The sequence below is a fragment of the Castor canadensis genome, chromosome 11 (assembly GCF_047511655.1).
Source record: "Castor canadensis chromosome 11, mCasCan1.hap1v2, whole genome shotgun sequence".
In the NCBI taxonomy this organism is placed as follows: domain Eukaryota; kingdom Metazoa; phylum Chordata; class Mammalia; order Rodentia; family Castoridae; genus Castor; species Castor canadensis.
The window spans coordinates 38806933-38826843 of record NC_133396.1 but is presented as its reverse complement, the minus strand read 5'-3'; the positions used below and the strand labels follow the sequence as shown (position 1 = coordinate 38826843).

At 43.2% G+C, this 19911-nt stretch overlaps 1 protein-coding gene across 3 annotated transcripts in view; it reads left to right on the top strand.

Moving 5' to 3' along the window:
• Positions 1-3655, top strand: part of Unc45b (unc-45 myosin chaperone B) — a 36295-nt gene extending 32640 nt beyond the window's left edge. For all 3 annotated transcript variants that reach the window (XM_074046341.1, XM_020185729.2, XM_074046340.1), the window contains one exon: positions 1531-3655. In XM_074046341.1, the coding sequence (XP_073902442.1) occupies positions 1531-1791 (261 nt within the window). In that variant the 3' untranslated portion in view covers positions 1792-3655. The remainder of the gene's footprint in view (positions 1-1530) is intronic.
• The last annotated feature ends 16256 nt before the right edge of the window (positions 3656-19911 follow it).

Sequence of the window (19911 nt, the reverse complement as noted above, 5' to 3'; positions counted from 1 at the left end):
GTAGATTGAGTTCAGGGAGCTTCTGGCGCGGGACCACACTTTGAAACCATTGCCAGCTGGGGGAGGTGCCGTGGATGCTCTGGAACTCCTTGCACTTATTGTACATTAAGCGTTGCCCTAAGTGTTTGCATTTCTGACATCATTTAATCTCCCCAACCACCCTGCAGGGTGGAGATGGTTATTATGTTTATTTTATAGGTTAGGATATTGAAATGTAGAAAAGTAGCCCAAGGTTATACAGTTAGTGTAAATGAACTGGAATCATTCAGGATGGCCAGCCTATTCCTGCTCATCTTCCTTCTTTCTGAGGCGTTCAGAATTCTTGGCTGCATTCTTGTCCCATCACAGTCATCCTGCAGCCTCGCAAAGCTTTTGCACAATTCTGTGGCCATGCTGGGAGCTTAACCTCTCTGCAGTCTCCCATTAGCTGGGATATGGCCTGGGAAGCCAGGTGACAGTTCCTCCGGCCTTCTGGCCTATTCTGGTTGAGTTTCTATCTCCCCTTCCCAGAGCTCCCAGTGACATCCCATGGAGCCGTGGGCCCTGGGCCCATTACCAGTTGCCCCTCAGCCTAGAAACGTACCCTGAACCCCATCACAGTGGGCTGAACTTCTATTCCCTTTCTCAGGATTGGAGGCTTAGTGAAGGTACCAAAGTCTGCTTAGAAGCACAGAAGTCTTTTCTTCCCCTCTGTGTCTGTCTCCCCATATGACAAGCAATCTCTGCTGACAAATGGTGAATGAGGGTGTGAGGAAGCCCAAGGGGAAAACCTTTGCTTTGGTGTCATTCCCGTCCACGTCTATCTGTTGGGCACTTATTACACTGCAGCCCTCTGCTAAGTTCTTTCCACAAAGAAAGAACTGCAGAGGTAGGCAGAGCAGTGAAGATGAGGCCCCTGAGGCTTAGAGAGGGCAAATAATTTAGTCGAGGCCGTGCAGATGGTAAGTGCCAAGCTGGGACTTGAACACTGGTCTCTGACTCCAAACCTACAACAATGGCTCTTCTACTCTGCTGCCTCGTGTGTGTCTGCTGAATGATGCAGGAGTCAGCCTGTATCCTCAGCTTCATCACTGTCTCCTGGGGTGATCACAGTGGTCCAGAGTCCTGCCTCCCCATGCACAGTACTTGGGCATTTTAAAAACTGTGAATGGAGCAAGAATGGAGGGGAGGGTTCACTCCAGACTATTGTGCTGACTCCAAAGTCAAAGTTGCAGAACATGCCTGCATCCCTTTGAGTTCTTGTCTCAAAGGACACCTGGCAGGTGTTACCCATGTACCCAGGGTGCAAATCTCTTTTCCGAATACTACACATTCCTTGTTCTGCTCAGATATGTAATGGATATGTATATCTCTTTGCTTCTCAGACTGCTTCAGAAAAATAAAAAGATGGAGGTTGGTTGTTAATTCTCTACTATTTCCAGATGTGTGGCCACAGCTGGGAGCCTGCCCCACACTTTTTATTTTGTTTCCAAATCTCTGCTTTCTGAGTCCTCACTGATGTCTTGAATCTGTCCTTACCCTCTTCTCCAGACACCCCAGTGGTTGGAGATCCTGCAGCGACTTTGCCTGCATGACCAACTGTCAGTGCAGCACCGCGGCCTGGTCATCGCCTACAACCTCTTGGTGGCTGATGCTGAGCTGGCCAAGAAGCTGGTGGAGAGTGAGCTTCTGGAGATCCTGACTGTGGTGGGCAAGCAGGAGCCTGATGAGAAGAAGGCGGCTGTGGTTCAGACAGCCCGGGAATGTCTCATCAAATGCATGGATTATGGCTTCATTAAGCCGGTGTCATAGACTGGGGCCCACAGGGGTGCTGGGGCTGGCCCTGTGCTGTGCTAAGTCTTGAGCTGGGTACTCCCAGAGTGTCAGGTCATTCAGGGATCATCGCAGTGATGATGAAGTCCCAATATAAAGGAAAGACTTGATTGTCCCCTGAGTTGTCAGTCTTCCCCTTTGTCCTGGGAAAGTTTGGGGAATATTTCACTGGCATCCTTGCTCTCTGCCTCCTTACATTTGTCATGTTTCAGAAATTCCTAGAATAACTTTCATCCATGATTACAAGACAGGTTGGATAATTTCTTCTTGTACCTATTCTGAAGGTCAAGATAATGGGCTGGAGTTCTTTCTGTTTTGGAAAATGGATTTTGTGGAAAGGTAGGAACTAACCAGTGTGTGACTATAAAGATTAATGCTGTGTTGAGTTTGTATGATGATCTGTGGTGGCCTTCACACCTTCTCTCCCATATTGTTGAATTAGACTGTTCTGAACTCTGTCTCAGCTGCAGTGCTCTGTCCCAGCCCTATACCCATCCTGACACTCAACTATGATAGAAATAGTTTATGTTCAGCATGTGACATGACTGTTGCAATTTGCTTCGGAAATTTATCCAAGCAGGATGGATGTGATAAACATAAATAAGACCAACTCAAAGTAGTTCAAGCAAAAATAAGTAATTCACTGATGCATATATCTTGGCCACCCAGGGAAAGATCTGATGTTATGAGACCCAGTGGTTCAAATGTCATTGCCAATATTATTTTCTGTATGTGTTTTTTTCTCCCTATCCTTTCCCCTCCCCATATCTTGTATTTGTTTTCCTCTGCCTTGACCTCATTCTCTGGCAGGCTCTCTCCATGTGGTAGGAAAAACAGACCTCAGTAGCACCAAACTCACATAATTGTAATAGTTCATTGTGGAAGAGAAGAGAAATGATGATTCCCAGTAACCCAGCAGAATTCCTGGTTGGTATGTCTAACTTGGGTCATTTTCTAACCCATGAGCCAATCATATCCAGAGGTGGATGCTCATTGTCAGGCCTGGGTCATGTCAACAAGTGCAGGGATGATAGCTTCATCCCTATCCAACTAAACTGGTTAGGATTACTAAGGAAAGGAATAGGCATGGTACCACTGAAGAATGAATATTGGGGCAGATCAAAGAACACATTCTGTATGTCAGGCTCCGCCAGAGAAGAACGACACAAGCGATACATTTATAGATCTAAATACCTCTATTGATATTGCCTTTCTAGTAGGGTTAAGATAACTGTGATTGAAAGAAAAAGAAGAAGAAGAAAACAAAGATAACTGTGATTGAGCACTGTCATTCCAGTATGTCTCAATTCTATCCACATTTGTTGAAGGTTCAACAGTTCTGACATCAGCATTGAGTAGAGGATAGAACATTCAGCTTCATGGTTCTTGATAAAATAATTAAAATTATTTTGGTACAATAAATATAATTGTACACAAGCCTGGACATCAGCTGGAAGAGGAGTGGATTATTTGAAAATTATGCTGTTGGGATATGGGCCAAATCTTAACATAACATCCCACTCCACCTCAGAGAACAGGAATATCAGGAAAACCTTTGTTTCTCAGATCTTTTTTGTACTAACAATCCTCACATACACTTTGCTAACCCTTATACCAATTTGTTTTACAGCACAAAACTATGCTCATAAGATTCTACTTGGGCTGGCAGAGTAGCCAGAGGTACAGCATTCTGCCTAACAAGCGTGAGGCCCTGAGTTCAAACTCCAGTACCAAAAAAAAAAGTCCTCTTTATTCTGACAGAGAGTAATACTCAACAGTGGTGTGTGGCCATTTGAAAATTATACAACATTCATTAGCAATAAATGGTGTGATTTGACCTTTGTCCAAATTGTTGTCTTCTCCTTTCCCCACATTTACAGTTGTAAGCTCCTTATAAGGAACATTTTTCAGAGGTTGGGCCACAGCTAGCCCAGTTTCATTCATGAGATTATTATGTACTTGGAATCTAGAGCCAGTTGGATAAATCTTAGTTGGCTTGGAGAAACCACATTTTAATTTTTTTTTCTGGTGCTGGGATTTTGAACTCAGGGCCTTGTGCTTAGTAGGCAAGCACTCTACCATTTGAGATGCACTCTCTGCAAGAGACCACATTTTTTGTATGAATTTTCTGCCAAGAAGACCTAGGGGATGTCAATCATCTTGGGAAGGAAGGTGGATTTTGTTAGGAAAATGCTGCACACTGCACACAAAGGAGGCTCACGAGAGGTATCTCATGTTCAAAAGTTTAATAAGCAGGCTGGCTGGCCGAGAGAAAATGGCTCAGCAGCTTCTTTCGGCAGGTCTGGCCTTAAGTAGCGTTTGGGAGAAAGCAAGGGCTAGGGATGGACAAAGAGAGGTGGCAGGAGATAAGGGACAGTGGGGCTTTGTTTTGCAAGGGATGAGACCAGCTGCTGAAGCAAGGTCTAGAGGTGGGCAAAGGAAGGTGGTGGGAGATAAGGAACAGGGGGCTTTGCTCTGCAAGGGGTGAAACCAGCTGCAGCTTAGGCTGCAGAAGGGGCAGTTCTTAGCAGATTTCTTAACCTGACTTTTGCTACTAGATTGTCTCTGATTGTCTGGCTGAGACATCTTCATGGGAGGCCTTTAAGAAATGTGAGAGCCAGGTGTGTTGGCTTATGCCTGTAATCCCAGCTCCTTGGAGATAGGAAAGCCTGGGCAAAACGTTAGAAACAAACCTGGCATGGTGGCAAATGCCTGTGGTCCCAGCTACTTGGGAGGTGAAGAGAGGAAGGTCATAGTCTAAGGCTCTTAGTAGGAGACTCTATCTGAAAAAAAAAAAAGAGACTAAAGCAGAAGTGCTGGGGGTGTGGCTCAAATGGTAGAGCACCTGCCTAGCAAGCACTAGGCCTTGAGTTCAATTCCAGTACTGCCAAAAGAACCAAATAAGAAAGAAATGAGAAAGTTTTTGTTTCCCAGTGTTTAGGTTACAGAAGCACTTGGCTTTACCAACTGGGACTTTAGTCAGCTTTCTTGTTGCTGTGACCAAAATACCAGAGAAAACAACTTAAAAGAGAAAAGACTTGTTTTGACTCATGATTTCAGAGGGATCAGTCTGTGGTGCTTGGTCCCAGATGCTTGGGCAGACCATCATGGTGGCAGGAGTGTGTGTCTTAGGAGCTTCTGCCCTCATGGCGAACAGGAAGCAGAAAGTGAGGAAAGGACCAGGGACCAGGTGTGACCTTCAAAGTCACACCCCTAGTGAACTACTTCTTTCAACTAGGCCTTGCCTCCTAAAGTGTCCAGAACCTCCCCAAATAGCACCACCAGCAGGAGATCAAGTATTCAATACACCAGCCTGTGGGGACATTTCATATTCAAGGCATAAGAAGGGCCCTTCTTAGCAGAAGTCTGTCTCTTTCCATCTATACTAGCAAATAGGCCAATGGTAGTCCAAGGTCTTGTCTTCATTCCTGTAGCTTATTAAAAACAGCAAGGAACAGCCAAGACCTGCCAACTTTTGAAAATTTCCAACTAGTTCCCTTAAAGCAACCCATGAATACATTAGAGGGACGTCACTTAATTTCCCAGCATATTAAGAAAATGCAATGTTTCATCTAACTTAAGTACTTGTCATCAGAGAACTCGCTCTGTATATTAATGCTTTTCTTTTTTTAAAATTTTTATTGTTTTATTATTCATATCTGCACACAATGCTTGGGTCATTTCTCCCCCCTGCCCCCACCCCACTCCCTTACCACCCACTCCGCCCCCTCCCTCTCCCCCCTACCCCCTCAATTACTGGCAGAAACTATTTTGCCCTTATCTCTAATTTTGTTGAAGAAGAGTATAAGCAATAAGAGGAAGGAACAAGTGTTTTTGCTGGTTGAGATAAGGATAGCTATACAGGGAGTTGACTCACATTAATTTCCTGTGCATGTGTGTTACCTTCTAGGTTAATTCTTTTTGATCTAACCTTTCTCTAGTTCCTGGTCCCCTTTTCCTATTGGCCTCAGTTGCTTTTAAGGTATCTGCTTTAGTTTCTCTGCGTTGAGGGCAACAAATGCTAGCTAAGTTTTTAGGTGTCTTACTTATCCTCATATCTCTCTTGTGGGCTCTCGCTTTTATCTTCTGATCAAAGTCCAATCCCCTTGTTGTGTTTGCCCTTGAGCTAATGTCCGCATATGAGGGAGAACATACAATTTTTGGTCTTTTGGGCCAGGCTAACCTCACTCAGAATGATGTTCTCCAATTCCATCCATTTACCAGAAAATGATAACATTTCGTTCTTCTTCGTGGCTGCATAAAATTCCATTGTGTATAGATACCACATTTTCTTGATCCATTCGTCAGTAGTGGGGCATCTTGGCTGTTTCCATAACTTGGCTATTGTGAATAGTGCCGCAATAAACATGGGTGTGCAGGTGCCTCTGGAGTAACCTGTGTCACAGTCTTTTGGGTATATCCCCAAGAGTAGTATTGCTGGATCAAATGATAGATCAATGTCTAGATTTTTAAGTAGCCTCCAAATTTTTTTCCAGAGTGGTTGTACTAGTCTACATTCCCACCAACAGTGTAAGAGGGTTCCTTTTCCCCCGCATCCTCGCCAACACCTGTTGTTGGTGGTGTTGCTGATGATGGCTATTCTAACAGGGGTGAGGTGGAATCTTAGTGTGGTTTTAATTTGTATTTCCTTTATTGCTAGCGATGGTGAGCATTTTTTCATGTGTTTTTTGGCCATTTTCATTTCTTCTTTTGAGAAAGTTCTGTTTAGTTCACGTGCCCATTTCTTTATTGGTTCATTAGTTTTGGGAGAATTTAGTTTTTTAAGTTCCCTGTATATTCTGGTTATCAGTCCTTTGTCTGATGTGTAGCTGGCAAATATTTTCTCCCACTCTGTGGGTGTTCTCTTAATGCTTTTCTAATGCTTTGCCATCTGAGAAGCACACAACTTTAAATTTTATAAATGTTTTATAAGAATTTCATCTCTTTGGCTCTAGTCTTTCCATTTGTTGAAAACAAATGAAGGAGTTTTGCTTCTAGCAATAGCCTTAGAGCTTGTGGCAGACTAGTACTCCAACAGAACAAAATGGAAAACCTGGGAAAACTTAATCTCCTTGAAGGCACCAGAGAGCTATTTGAGGCAGTGAGGCCTTCAGGGGTGAAAAATCAGCAAAAAAAGGGAAGTGCAGAAAAGGGAACTTGATTTGTGTGTGTGTGTGTGTGTGTGTGTGTGTGTGTGTGTGTGTGTGTGTGTGTGTGTGTGTTGGCTCTACATGTTAGGCAAGTGCTCTACCACTGAGCCACACCCCAGCTCAAGGGAACCTGACTTTTATTTTTTTATTTTTAAATTGTTTGGTGAGACTGGGGTTTGAACTCAGGGCTTCATGCTTACAAAGCAGGTACTCTACCACTTGAGCCACACTTCCAGTTCATTTTGCTCTGGTTATTTTGGAGATGGAATCTCATGAACTTTTTTGCTCAGGCTGGAACCTGACTTTTAGGTGGGGGGCTTTCCCATACAAGTTATTTGCCAATTTGCAAGTAGAGGTTGAGAGTCAAAGAGGGCTGGTAAAAAGAACAGAGACCATTTATTATACTGATAAAAGAAGAAATAGAAAACCTGAATATAGTATATCTGTTGAATAAATTGCATTTGTAACAAGAGTGACCATAGAAATAATGAAAACCTTCCAACATAAGAAACTCAGGCACAGTTAGTTTCACTGGTAAATTCTTCCAAATATTTAAGAAAGAAATAATAGCAATCTTAACAAACTCTTTTACAGAATAGGAGAGAAGGGAGCCTTTCCATTTTTTTAATGAGGCCAGTGTAACCTTGACACCAAATGACAAGATCATTGTAATCCAATATCTTTTATGGTTATAGACACAAAATCCTTTACTAAATACTAGCACACCAAATCCTGCAATATATAAAAAAAGATGATACATTAATCAAGTTGGGTTTATTCTGGGAATATTAAGTTGGTTAACACAGAAAAATCAACCATGTAATGTGTTAACAGAATGAAGGAGGAGATAATAGGATTATTTCAACAGATATGGGAAAACATTGAAAAAAATTCAACAAATCATGATAAAAATGTTCAGGAAACTTCTTAGTCTGTTAAAGTTATCCAGACTTCAAAATCTACAGACAGCATCATATTTACTTATCTCCTCTGAGATTAAGACCAAGACAGAGCTTGCTGTTACCAATTCTTTTTCAAGTACAAGGCAAAAAAAGGCAAAGACTGAAAACTAAGAAGTAAACTTTCAAATTCTGCATAGGGTAAAATTGTACATATGAAAAAAATCTGACGCCTACAAACAGACACTCAGAACTAGTAAGTGGATACAGGTTAATTTACAAAAATCAATTGTGCCTGAAATGATTATAAAGATTATTTGAAAGGATGATATCATTTACAATGGCATAAGGCACATCAAATGCCTATCATGTGAGGTGTTTAGGGACTCTAACTATAAACATTGACAGATGCCGGGTGCCAGTGGCTCACACCTTAATCCTAGCTACTCAGGAGGCAGGGATCAGGAGGATCATGATTTGAAGTCAGTCCTGGCAAATAGTTCAAGAGACCCTATCTTGAAAAATGTCCAACACAAAAAAGGGCTGGTGGAGTGGCTCAAGTGGTAGCGCTCCTGCCTCGCAAGAGTGAGGCCCTGAGTTCAAACCTCAGTACCACCAAAAAACAACAATAACAACAAGAAACGTTGACAGAAATAAAAGAACATCCCCATAAATGGAGGGGTATTACTATGCTCATGAACTGGATGGCAGCACTGCAGATACTAATTCCCCAAACTGATACACAGCTTCTGTGGGGTCCATTCACACAGTCAGTAGAGAGCTATTTAAAAAAAATGTTTCCTTGATGTAAACCCCAGGACACCTACCTCCATAATTCCCATGACATTTTACCTTCTTACATTCGATCCTTCTTAGAAATCTACCATCAAGCTTGGGGACTTCACCCCAACAAAATTGAAAGATTTGTCAGGTTTTCAGGTCAGACTTCTGTGGCGATGGTAAGAGAAATTGTGGCTGTCCACGGTTACCTTTGCAAATCAGATCTTAACATTAAAAATGTAAGTCCTGGAGGCTGTGAGCAAGAATGGAGCCACAGTTGCTGTCTGTGTGTGCTTCTGGGATCAGTGGTCCTCATTCCCCAGATATCCTGGGGCCAGCCCCCCACGGGTGGCATTGGTCCTGGGTAGGAAATGTTAATGTACGTAAGCAAGCAAAACTGAGCCCCTCTTCCTTCCTCGGACTCAACAAAACAGAGCCTCCAGTGTGTATCCCTTCCAGGAAAAAGTGCCCACTTCAATGTTATCAGAGTGACCCACTGGAGAGCTAAAGAAGCCATCAGGGTCAAAGACTGGTGAGTAGCTAGTGATTACTTTCATAAGACACAGCCATAGTCTCTGAGTTCTAGGGGTTTTGTACAGTTCTCCTCTGCTAGCCACAGCCTTTGGAGTAACAACTTTACAGAGCCAAGTCACCCCTGTGCTCCTGCAGCTGTAAGGGGTCAGGGAGACATTATCTGCTGAACTTGCTTAGGTTTTTTTCTTTTTTCCACCCAGACCTGTAATTTTTTAGAGGCAAGCACTACAGTTTTGCTAGTCATTTTGGAGAAAAGAAATGCCAGTCCCCTAAAACTCAAAATTTAGAACATGTGAGGAAAAGATCAAGTTGATGTTACTATTATGTAGAATGAACAGCATGTGGTGTTCATTCTAGCCAAGAGTAGAGGGGCACACCTGTAATCCCAGCAGTCAGGAGGTGAAGGCAGGAGAACATGAGTTCCACACCTGCTTGGGTTATGTAGAGAGAGCCTATCTCAGAAAACAAAGATATCTGTGAGAGGACTGGAGACATGGCTCAATGGTAGAGCGTCCGCCTGGCCTTGAGTTCAAACCCCGGTGCTATCAAAAACAAACACAATCCCAGATTCTACCAGAGACCACTTAAAAAAAAAAAAACTAACAAACCTCTGCATTAGAAGGCACACATTGCTATTACTTTCCAGATCACTATATTATAATAAAAATTTGTATAAATTCAAAAAATTGCTGGCTTGATATAAAACCAGCAATCTCCTGTCTCACTACTCTTTCTGCTCTCAGGAGCAGCCACTTTGATGTGTCTTTTGGTATTTACCTCCAGAAGGTGCAGTTTTGGTTTTTAAATAGATGCTATCTATTTCCGGAAGATGTAGTTCAATCATACCCGCTCCCAATCACCCTCTCCCCACATCCTGTCAATTTGATGCTGCTATCATCTGGAGTTAGAACAATGTTCAGTGTTTACCTTTTTATCACTTATTTTTGAGACAAGGCTTCACTATGTATCTCAAGCTGGCCTCGAACTAAAGATTCTCCTGCCTTTGCCTCCTGAGTGCTGAGTGCTGGGATCACCACACCTGGTCCTTGTTATGACTCTTTACATAGGTGACATGCAACACATGCATTGCATTTCTCATACAACTTTATCTTTTTGTTCATTTTCATTTTCTATGTTTCTAACATTAACTGGTCTACATATTCTCTGCCTCTTCCCAGGAGAGTTTTGGGGTTTCCCCCTCTACCCCCAAGGGAGGTTAATCACACACTTATGCTCACCATCAATTTCACATCCTCAGAAGATGTCCCCGAACCTCTGCACTCTCTCTGGGCCTACCCTGTGTTAGGAAAATGCCACACACCGCACACAAAGGAGGCTCACGACGGGTAGCTCATGTCCAAAAGTTTAATAAGCAGCCTGGCTGGCTGAGAAGAAAAAATGGTGCAGCAGCTTCTCTTGGCAGGTCTGGCCTTAAGTAGCATTTGGGAGAAAGCAAGGGCTAGGGACGGACAAAGAGAGGTGGCAGGAGATAAGGGACAGTGGGGCTTTGTTCTGCAAGGGGTGAGACCAGCTGCTGAAGCAAGGTCTAGAGGTGGGCAAAGGAAGGTGGTGGGAGATAAGGAACAGGGGGCTTTGTTCTGCAAGGGGTGAAACCAGCTGCAGCTTAGGCTGCAGAAGGGGCAGTTCTTATCACCCTGTAGCTCCCCTTCACATGTATTGGGGGGGCTTAGCTTCTCCCCAGGTTGGATCCATGTTTCTTGGATTGAGCTGCTTGCAGGAAAGGAGTGTGGGACAGGGCGGAGTGGTGCTGGAGTGTCGGTCTCCCAGAAGCACAGGAAGGTTGGGTGTGGTGCAGGGCTATGTAATAATAGGATTGCTCAGCTTTCCTCCCTCCTGGGGCTACATATTGGCAGTGGCAGGGCTGTTTGTCACTCACAGAGGCTTTTCAATACTGAAGGGTGATTGCAAACGTGGTGTCTCCTTTGTTGTGGTCAACACAGGGGTAAACAAACTCCAAAGCCCCACTCTTCCCTTCCTTCTGGTTGTTGGAAATAGGTAGTCACTGATGTTTTCCCTCGGGGTCTGTAAGACACCCAGGTTGGGGACTCTGTGCTCTGCTGGCTGTGCCCAGCATGTATCGTTGGAGACTCTCTTGGTGTCCTCCCCTTTGCTGCACTGTCAGCCCTTTCCCTTCACAGATACGGAAGTCTGAAGGTGCAGGTGTTCCATTTCTTATTCATATTTTTAGGCATTTGCAGAGGAAAAAAAAAGAGCAAAGGTGTCTTTGTTGTGCTATCTGAAGTGAGTTCCTATTGCTTCTATAGTCAACAATAAAAATAAAAAGATCCACTATTATTTAATCTGAAAAACTAAATGATTATTTAATTAGAAAAATTATCTAATCTGAAAATTTTTTTTAAAGTCTAGATGGACTTTATCACAATATCTAACAGTCTTTGGCCAATAAATCTTTGTCCGCTTGCTTGCTTTAATTTTTTTTTCTATAATTTCCCAAAATGTCAACATGGGCAATGTATGTTTTACCAATGGGAGAAAATAAACCTACAATGAACAAGCAACTCTGAATTTTTTAAACCTTTGTGTTTTGAACCAAGTTAGACTTACAGAAAAGTTGTAAAAATAATAGTTCCTTTATTGTTCACTTAGCTTCCTTGAAAGAGAACATCTTACAAAATCATGTTACAAGAATTAAGAACAGGACATCAGCCTTGGTATAACATTATTTAAAACTTTATTTGAATTTCATCACTTTTCCCACAAATTTCCTGCTCCCCCTTTTTTTTTCCTCTCAGAAAAGGGACACCCAGTACCATGGAGATGCAGTGCTTTTTCATTTAAAATTTATTTTCTTCCATCTGGGACTCATTTGAATGACCTTTCTATATCTGCTCTTAAGGTGCTCTGACTTTCTTTTATATTTTCTATTTCTTTATCCTGCTTCCTCCCTGCTTCCTTTGTGAGAAGTCTCCTGAGTAGCTAGAATTATAGGCATGAGCCACTGGTGTCTGGCTTGAAGTCAGATTCTTATGGGGCACCAGATGCTTTTTTTATTTTTGGGGGGTTGGCAGTGTCAAAAGCCAGATCCTAGTTGATATCAGCTGGATGTTCTCAGAGTGGAGGAAATGGAGACCAGTGTAGACAGCCCCAAACTCTAGAAAACAAGGTTTAAACTCTTCAATTTAGTGTCATTCTACCAAGAAGTCTTCAGGTCAGCAGACTGAGATCACTTGGTTTAGGGGAAGCGCCTTCATAATAGGAAATGCTTGGCTCTGAGGCTTGGAGGTGGAGGGTGAGGTAGAGAATGACAGACTAGAGAATTTCTGACTTGTCACCCTCCTTGTTTGATGTTCACCATGCAGTGAAAATTGTCACTAGTGCTGGGTCTGGGGTGCAGAGAAGAAGCAGAGTAGGACTTAAAATCACTTTTTTTTTTTTTGGTGGTATTGGGGTTTGAACTCAGGGCTTCATTCTTGCTAGGCAGGTGCTCTACCACTTGAGCCACACCCTCAGCCCTTTTTGATTTTAGTTATTTTTGGAATATGGTCTCTCATTTTTCCCTGGCTGGCCTGGACTGTGATCCTTCTATTTATGCTTTCCATGTAGCTGGGATGACAGGGATATGCCACCACATCCAGCTATTGGTTGAGATGGGCTCTGGCTGACTTTCTGCCCCACTTGGCATTGAACTATGATCTTCCTGATTTCTGCCTCCTGTTTAGCTGGGATTACAGTCATGAGCCACCATGCCTGGCCCACTTTTCTCTTTTTTTCATAATTATTTTTCATAATTATTGTGGATATCTGTCTCAGACTTCAGCTACCCCTGTACACACACACACTCACACACACACATACACATACACACACACAAACACCCCCCCCCCTTCTCTAGGAGTTTCTTTTTTTGCAGTACTGGGGTTTGACCTCAGGTCTTTCACCTTGAGCCACTCCACCAACTCTATTTTTGTGAGGGGTTTTTCAAGATAGAGTCTTGAGGGACTATTGGCCCAGGCTAGCTTTGAACTGTGATCCTCCTGATCTCTGCCTCCTGAGTAGCTAGGATTACAGGCATGAGCCACCAGCGCCCGGCTTCTCTAGGAGTTTCTTGAAGCCCTTTTCTGTTGTTTTTTTAAGATCATGGTATTTCTTTCTATAGTTCCTCCAGGTTGATCTTGGAAGAGGCATAGCTGGTGTTCTAGATTACATCTGGGCAGGAACCCTAGGAATTGTATGATATTTTAAAGTGTTGTTAAAAGACAGAATTCCAACAAATTTAAAGAGGTTTTGTTTGTGATTTTAGAATCAGGCAATACCTCATTCTATAAAGTAGAATGTGTAGCTGGTTCTTGTGACTCACATTTATAATCTTAGCTACTCAGGAAGCAGAGATCAGGAGGATCAAGGATTGAGAGGAGGATCAAGTTTCAAGGCCAGCCCTGGAAGTTAAAAAAAAAAAAAATGGACCCCTATCTCAAAAAAGCATTGGTGGAGTGGTTCAAGTGGTACCGCGCCTTGCCTAGCAAGTGTGAAACCCTGAGTTCAAGACCTAGTTCTAAAAAAAAAAAAAAAGTATTCTTCCTGGCATTCTTGGCATGTCAGAGTAGTTTTTGTTTTGTTGTAAGGTGGAAACAAGGAAACAAAACAAAAAACCCAAAACTGATTCATTAACATGAGGCTATCACAGACCACAGTTCTTGCAAAGTGGAGGGGATCTCCTTATTAGTCTGGACTCTTTGGGTTGTTGTAAATCTCCTGTTTTCTACAAAAACTGATCTGTTTTGAGATTTACCTGCTTTCTTAAAGTTTCCATTTGATCATATCCCGCAGTGTCTCCATTTTGGTTTAGTCTGATCTGCTGGGGCCTAGGGCAGATGCTGGCCTAAAACAATGGCCTCTCATGGTCTTCAACAGATTTTTAAAAAGTTCTTCAAATCCAAAAGAGCCAACACTCCTAATGACACTTGGGTAAGTTTTCTGATTTTTTTTTTCCTATTCAATGTTTCATCTTAATTCTTGATTTTTATTGAATTAATATCTATCTATCTATCTATCTATCTATCTATCTATCTATCTATTTGCAGTACTAGCAGCTGAACCCAGGGCTTTGTGCATATACATTGATGGAAAAAAATCTTGAACTTGTTTTTCAAACAATTCCATCTATCACCACTTTATTACTTTTCCTTTAAGCCTAAAAGGATGACAGCGGGTTCTCACCATCTGTTCTGGTTCTTGGACGTGGAAGAGTTTCTAATTTGAGTATGCAGTCACGTGCTGTGTAACAGTGGTTCAGTCAACAGCAGACCACATATAGGGTGTAGTGAGGTTGTGGCTGAATACAATTCCATGATGTAGATGTGCCACAGTATATTTATGCATTGTTGTGATGGCAGAGATTTTGTTAGTAGATCTCTGTCTCTGCTCCTGGTTGGAAATGAATTCACTTGCTGGCTCCTGCAAGTGTTCCTGCCATCTGTCTTCCACATCACCATGGAGCCCTTGCCAGATCTGAAGCCATGCCCTTGAACCTCCAAAACTGTGATCTAAATACATCTCTCTTTTTTTTATACATAGGTAGCCTGTATCATGTATTTTGTAACAGTGACAAAAGGCTGACTAATGCCATGGTGAACAGAGAAATATGTCCAAGCTCTAAAGGAACTTTTCTTGAATGGTGATGCTCTGGACATGCAGCAAAGTGTGCGGCCAAGTCAGTAAAGTGGTCAAGGAAGGGTGGCACGCCTGCCCCGAGTCCCCCAGCTTCTCTAAGCAGCAGCTGGGAGCTCAGTAGAAGTGCTGAATCTCAGACCCAATTCCAAAACTACTGAACCATATTTTCACTTTTCTTTATTTCTTATTAATTAATTATTATAATTATTTAATCACATATATTTTTGAGACATAGTCTAGCTATGTTGTGCTATGTAGCCCAGGCTGGCCATGAACTCACTATGTAGCCTAGGCTGGACTCAAACTTGTGATCCCCCTGTCTCAGTCTCCTAAGTTCTAGAATTATAGGCAGGTACCACCGTGCCTGGCTTATTCAGTCATATTAATTGTACAGATGTATGGGTTCCACTGTGACTTTTTTCATATACAAAAGTATTGTGCTTTGATCTTAGCCACCCTCCTTACTCCCTCCTTACCCTCTCCTCTCTCTGGCTTATCCTCCCCTTCCCTAAAACAGACTATTTATTTATTTGTTTGTTCATTTATTTTGGTGGTGCTGGGGTTTGAACTCTGAGCCTCAAGCTCTATTACTTGAACCACACCCATAGCCCCAGACCTTTTTTTTTTTTTGGTGGGACTGGGGTTTGACCTCATGGCTTCCCACTTGCAAAGCAGGTGCTCTCCCTCTTGAACCACACCTCCAGTCCCAGACCTGTAGTTTTAAACAAGCTCTCCCAGTGACTCATGTAGACCTTACAGACACAAAATAAATAAAGCTGTTGTGTCAGAGCACTGTAACGCATTTTACACCCCCCTACCCACATGAGGAAATTCTGAAGCTGGACACTGTACCACCGAGATTGGTTCTTGATCTTTCATGGGAATAGCACACACAGGAAGTGCATTGGTTAGGTAAAGTCAGTTTCCTTTTTGAGCGGTATGTGCCTCACTTTAAGTATTTTTTGTGAACTTTAAAATTAATAAACTTTATTACTTAGAGCAGTTTTAGGGTCACAGCAAAAATGAATAGAAAGTATAGCAAGTTATTGCATAGCTTCTGTCCCCATACAAGCACAACTCCCCACTCAGATATCCTACAGCACAGAGATACGTGTGCTACAATTGCTGAGCCTACATTGATGCATCATAATCAAATTTCAACAAATGTGCAATGATGCGTGTCCACCATTACATCTTACAGAGCTGCTTTTCACTGCATTGAGAGTTCTTATGAGCGCTACACCACAAGGTCATTTCTTGATCTTTTTTTTTTGGTGGGACTAGGATTTAAACTCAGGGCTTCCCACTTGCAAAGCAGGCACTGTACCACTTGAGCCACATCTCCAGTCCATTTTGCTGGGTTATTTTGGGGACGGATGTCTCAAGAACTATTTGCCTAGGCTGGGCTTGAACCATGATCCATTCTATCTCAGCCTCCCAAGTAGCTGGGATTACAGACATGCCACCAGCACCTGGCTGACAGTATTATGCTATTTTTGCAGGGAGGTGGGGGAGTGCAACTAGGGTTTGAACTCAGGGCTTCCTGCTTGCGAAGCAGGCACTCTGCCACTTGAACCACACCCCAGCCTCATTTCTTGATCTTTAATGGGTGTGGCACACATAAGAAGTGCATTAGGTAAGTCAGTTTCCTTTTTATCGAGAATTTGAAAGTTTCTTTGGCTGTCACAGGCTCGAAAACCTCAGAATAATAAAAGGAAGTGTGTGAATGTGTTCTAATAAGCAGGCCAAGCAAGGAAGACTCCATTTCCAATCTGACATTTTGTGCATCATGATAAGCTGGGTTACTTTCATTCAGAAACCATTGCTGTTTCACGTTTTACTACCTTAGAATTATTGTCTTCTTCCAGAAGGAGTTTTGACTTGAAGCCTCAGTTGCCTTCACTCCAGTCATATCTAATAAAGTCCCCACACTTTGGCTTTCTGACACTCATCCTGAAAGTGGGCACCTACCTCACTGTGTGTGGTTCCATACTTGATGTAGTACGAATATAATCACCTATGAAGTATTTTCCATAAATGCTCATATGTCATATATTTTAACTGAGTTTCCATTTTCATTTTACTCAAAAGAGTTTTTGTTTTTGTTGGTAATGGGGTTTGAACTTGGGGCCTTGCACTTGCTGGCACTCTACCACTTAAGCCACGCCCCCAGCCCCTATATTGTGTTTATACTGATTAACAATATTCTGAATTCATTTTCCACTAAATCCTCCAGTATAACAAAGGGACCATTCAAACTTTGTTACAAAGTTTTCCTGCAGCTGAATCTAATTCCAAAGAACTGCTTTTAACATGAAGAGCTCCCCAACTGCCAAAAAGTCATGAAGTTAATACTTTGACAATCAGCCACCCAAAAGACTAGGGAGTGTATACTTTATGACACTCCAAGACAAGAGGGACAGAGGACTGAGGGCATGGCTCAAAAGGTAGAGTACCTGCCTAGCAAACACAGAGGGCCTGAGTTCAAATCCCAGTACTACAAAAAATAAAAAAGCAACAACAACCTAAAACAGGGAAAGGTATTTTTTCCTAACTAAAAATATCATAATATTGATGCAGCAGTCCTAACTTGGAGCATCTTGCCATTGACATGAAAAAATACAAAGCTTGTAAAAAATGCTTTTTTTTTTTGTTATCTGTAAGAGCTGGGGGTGTCCCGTTTGGTTTTGGAAGTCAGCACCTGCTGGTGTCCCTCCCTCACATGCCATCACATACTGCTGACTCCTCCACCACCCTCTCCCAGCTGACAGCATCCTTGTGATGTCAGTAGGCCACCTGGAAGATCTCTTTATTTTAAGATCTGTCAATTCACATCCTTAATTCCATCTGCAACTTTAATTCTTCTCTGCCATGTAACATCACACCCTTGCAGATTCTGGGGATTAGAATGTGGACTTTTTAGAAGTTCATTTACTCTGCCTAACTGTACTCATTTTTAGTGAACTAAAGATCTGAGGGAGGCTGAGGGAGAGTTACGTTCATTTTCCAGTCCCTGCAAGAGCAAATCAAGTGTTAAACCCACTAAACACCTTCAGACAAAACATAATCACCCATGGAGACAAGAAAAACCTTGGGTTACCTTGGATTTCAACATGGGTGCTCTGAGGGCCACAGAGCAAGATTCTCCTTACCACTGGCTCTGATGTGTACCGTTCGTGTGTACCATTCAAGTTGGCAAAGGATGTCTCATCCCTCTTTCAAGTAAACTTGTCTTGGCAGGTTTCACTCCACTTAGTCAAATGGTAAACAGTGTCCTTAAGAAACATGATAAACATGCGTATGTAAATTTTTCTTCTAAACTTGTTATTAAGATAAGTAAAACAAAAAAAGGCTGGGTTTGGTGGCACACACTTGTAATCCCAGTTATTTAGGAGACAGATAAGGGGAGATCAAGGTTCAGGTAAGAAGTTAGTGGGACTCCATTTCAACAAATGAGCTGGGTGTGATAGTTCACACCTCTGTTGCCAGCTATGAGGTGGTCTAAGACCCACCCCGGCAAAAACAAGAGACCCTATCCAAAAAATAAAGCAAAAAGGACTAGGGGCATTGTTCAAATGTTAGAGCACCTGCCTAGCAAGTGCAAGGCCCTGAGTTCAAACCCCAGAACTGCCAAAAAATATATTTTTAAGTGAAAAATATGGTTTTGCCTAAAATGTAAGCATTCTAAACAAATTGCTTGGGTTTGAAAAAGGAAAGTGTGGAAGTACCAAGAAGGCTCTATGCTGAGACTCATGGCTGCTGTAACCCTCAGTCCCCTCATAAAAGGTTTTACACACAAGTCTGGTCAGCCACAATGCCACAGAGCCTCAACATCAATCACCCCATGACTCTCAGGGAGAACCCGGAAGCAAGTTTGCTATAGACCCGGCTCACTGACCTGCAGTCTCCAGCCTCCTTGTGCTGGCACTTGAGTCTCCTGATATTAATATAACCATTTTCCCACGAGAGACTGCATGACCCTTAAAAGGCCATCTATCTCTTTAATCTACCTCCTTCCTCTCTTATTACTAGCTTACTTCCTATTTAGCTCATTAATGGGAAAAATGTAAACACTGGTGCATGTGTTTTTGTGTGTGTGTGTGTGTGTGTGTGTGTGTGTGTGTGTGTGTAATGCTTTCAGCATTTCCTACTCATGGAAACCCAAGGATTTTACTTTAAAACTTGAGTTAATATTCAGAATAAATATCTGCCCTTCCTCCCCTCACACTCCAAGGGCATCATTTTCCAAGGCATCTCCCCTCTCAGGAATGTCTAGAAAGCTACAATGGGAAGGCCGTATGTGAGGATGAAGATGGAAATACATAAAAATGGAACCCGAGCCCCCACAGATGGGTGGGCACAAAGGAAGGAGTGACTTCCTTTGGGCCAGAAAGGAGCAGTGCTGCAGGAGCCCCCTTTGTGGGCAGGGATTTGAAAGTGCTGGGGCAGGCAGGTGGTCTCCCCAGAGATTTGTGGGGTCCTGGTCCTTTGGTAATTTTTTTTTCCCCCAGCTCCGTTCCCATTAGACCAAAACTTCCTGTTCTTCCTGTCCTCCTTGCCCAGGGTCCACAGGCGCCCTCAGTTTCCTCAGCAGGGACCACTGGGACCTCCAGCTGTTGGACAGATGGGAAACGGAGGGTCTTCCCGGCAGGCTCCAGGGGACCTCGGGGCTCAGGACACAGGAGTTGTTCTCTTGCAACGCCGTGAAATGGAAAAATCTGTACTCACCAGCATTTTAAGAAGGGGAGGAAGGACCGGGAGCAGCTGGAGTCTGGATTTGGACTGAATGCTCCAGGAGTCCCCGCGTGCTGCGTACACCCTCTGGGGGCGCGGGCTTGAATCAGTCCCCAGGCTTTTCTTTGCCCCCCACCCCGCTCCTGCGCTGCAGCTGGGCCCACTCTGAACCCTCGGGTCCCAGCACCGGCTACCACCCTGCAGCCGCGCGCACTGCACGCAGGGCTGGGGCCGGTCCGGGGGGGTTGGGCTTCCTATAGCACAGGTGCCCAGCACAGGTGACAAAACTAAGAGGAACTCAGAATTAAGAGGAGCAAACTGGACTGCGTCCCGCACAAGCTGCGTATAAT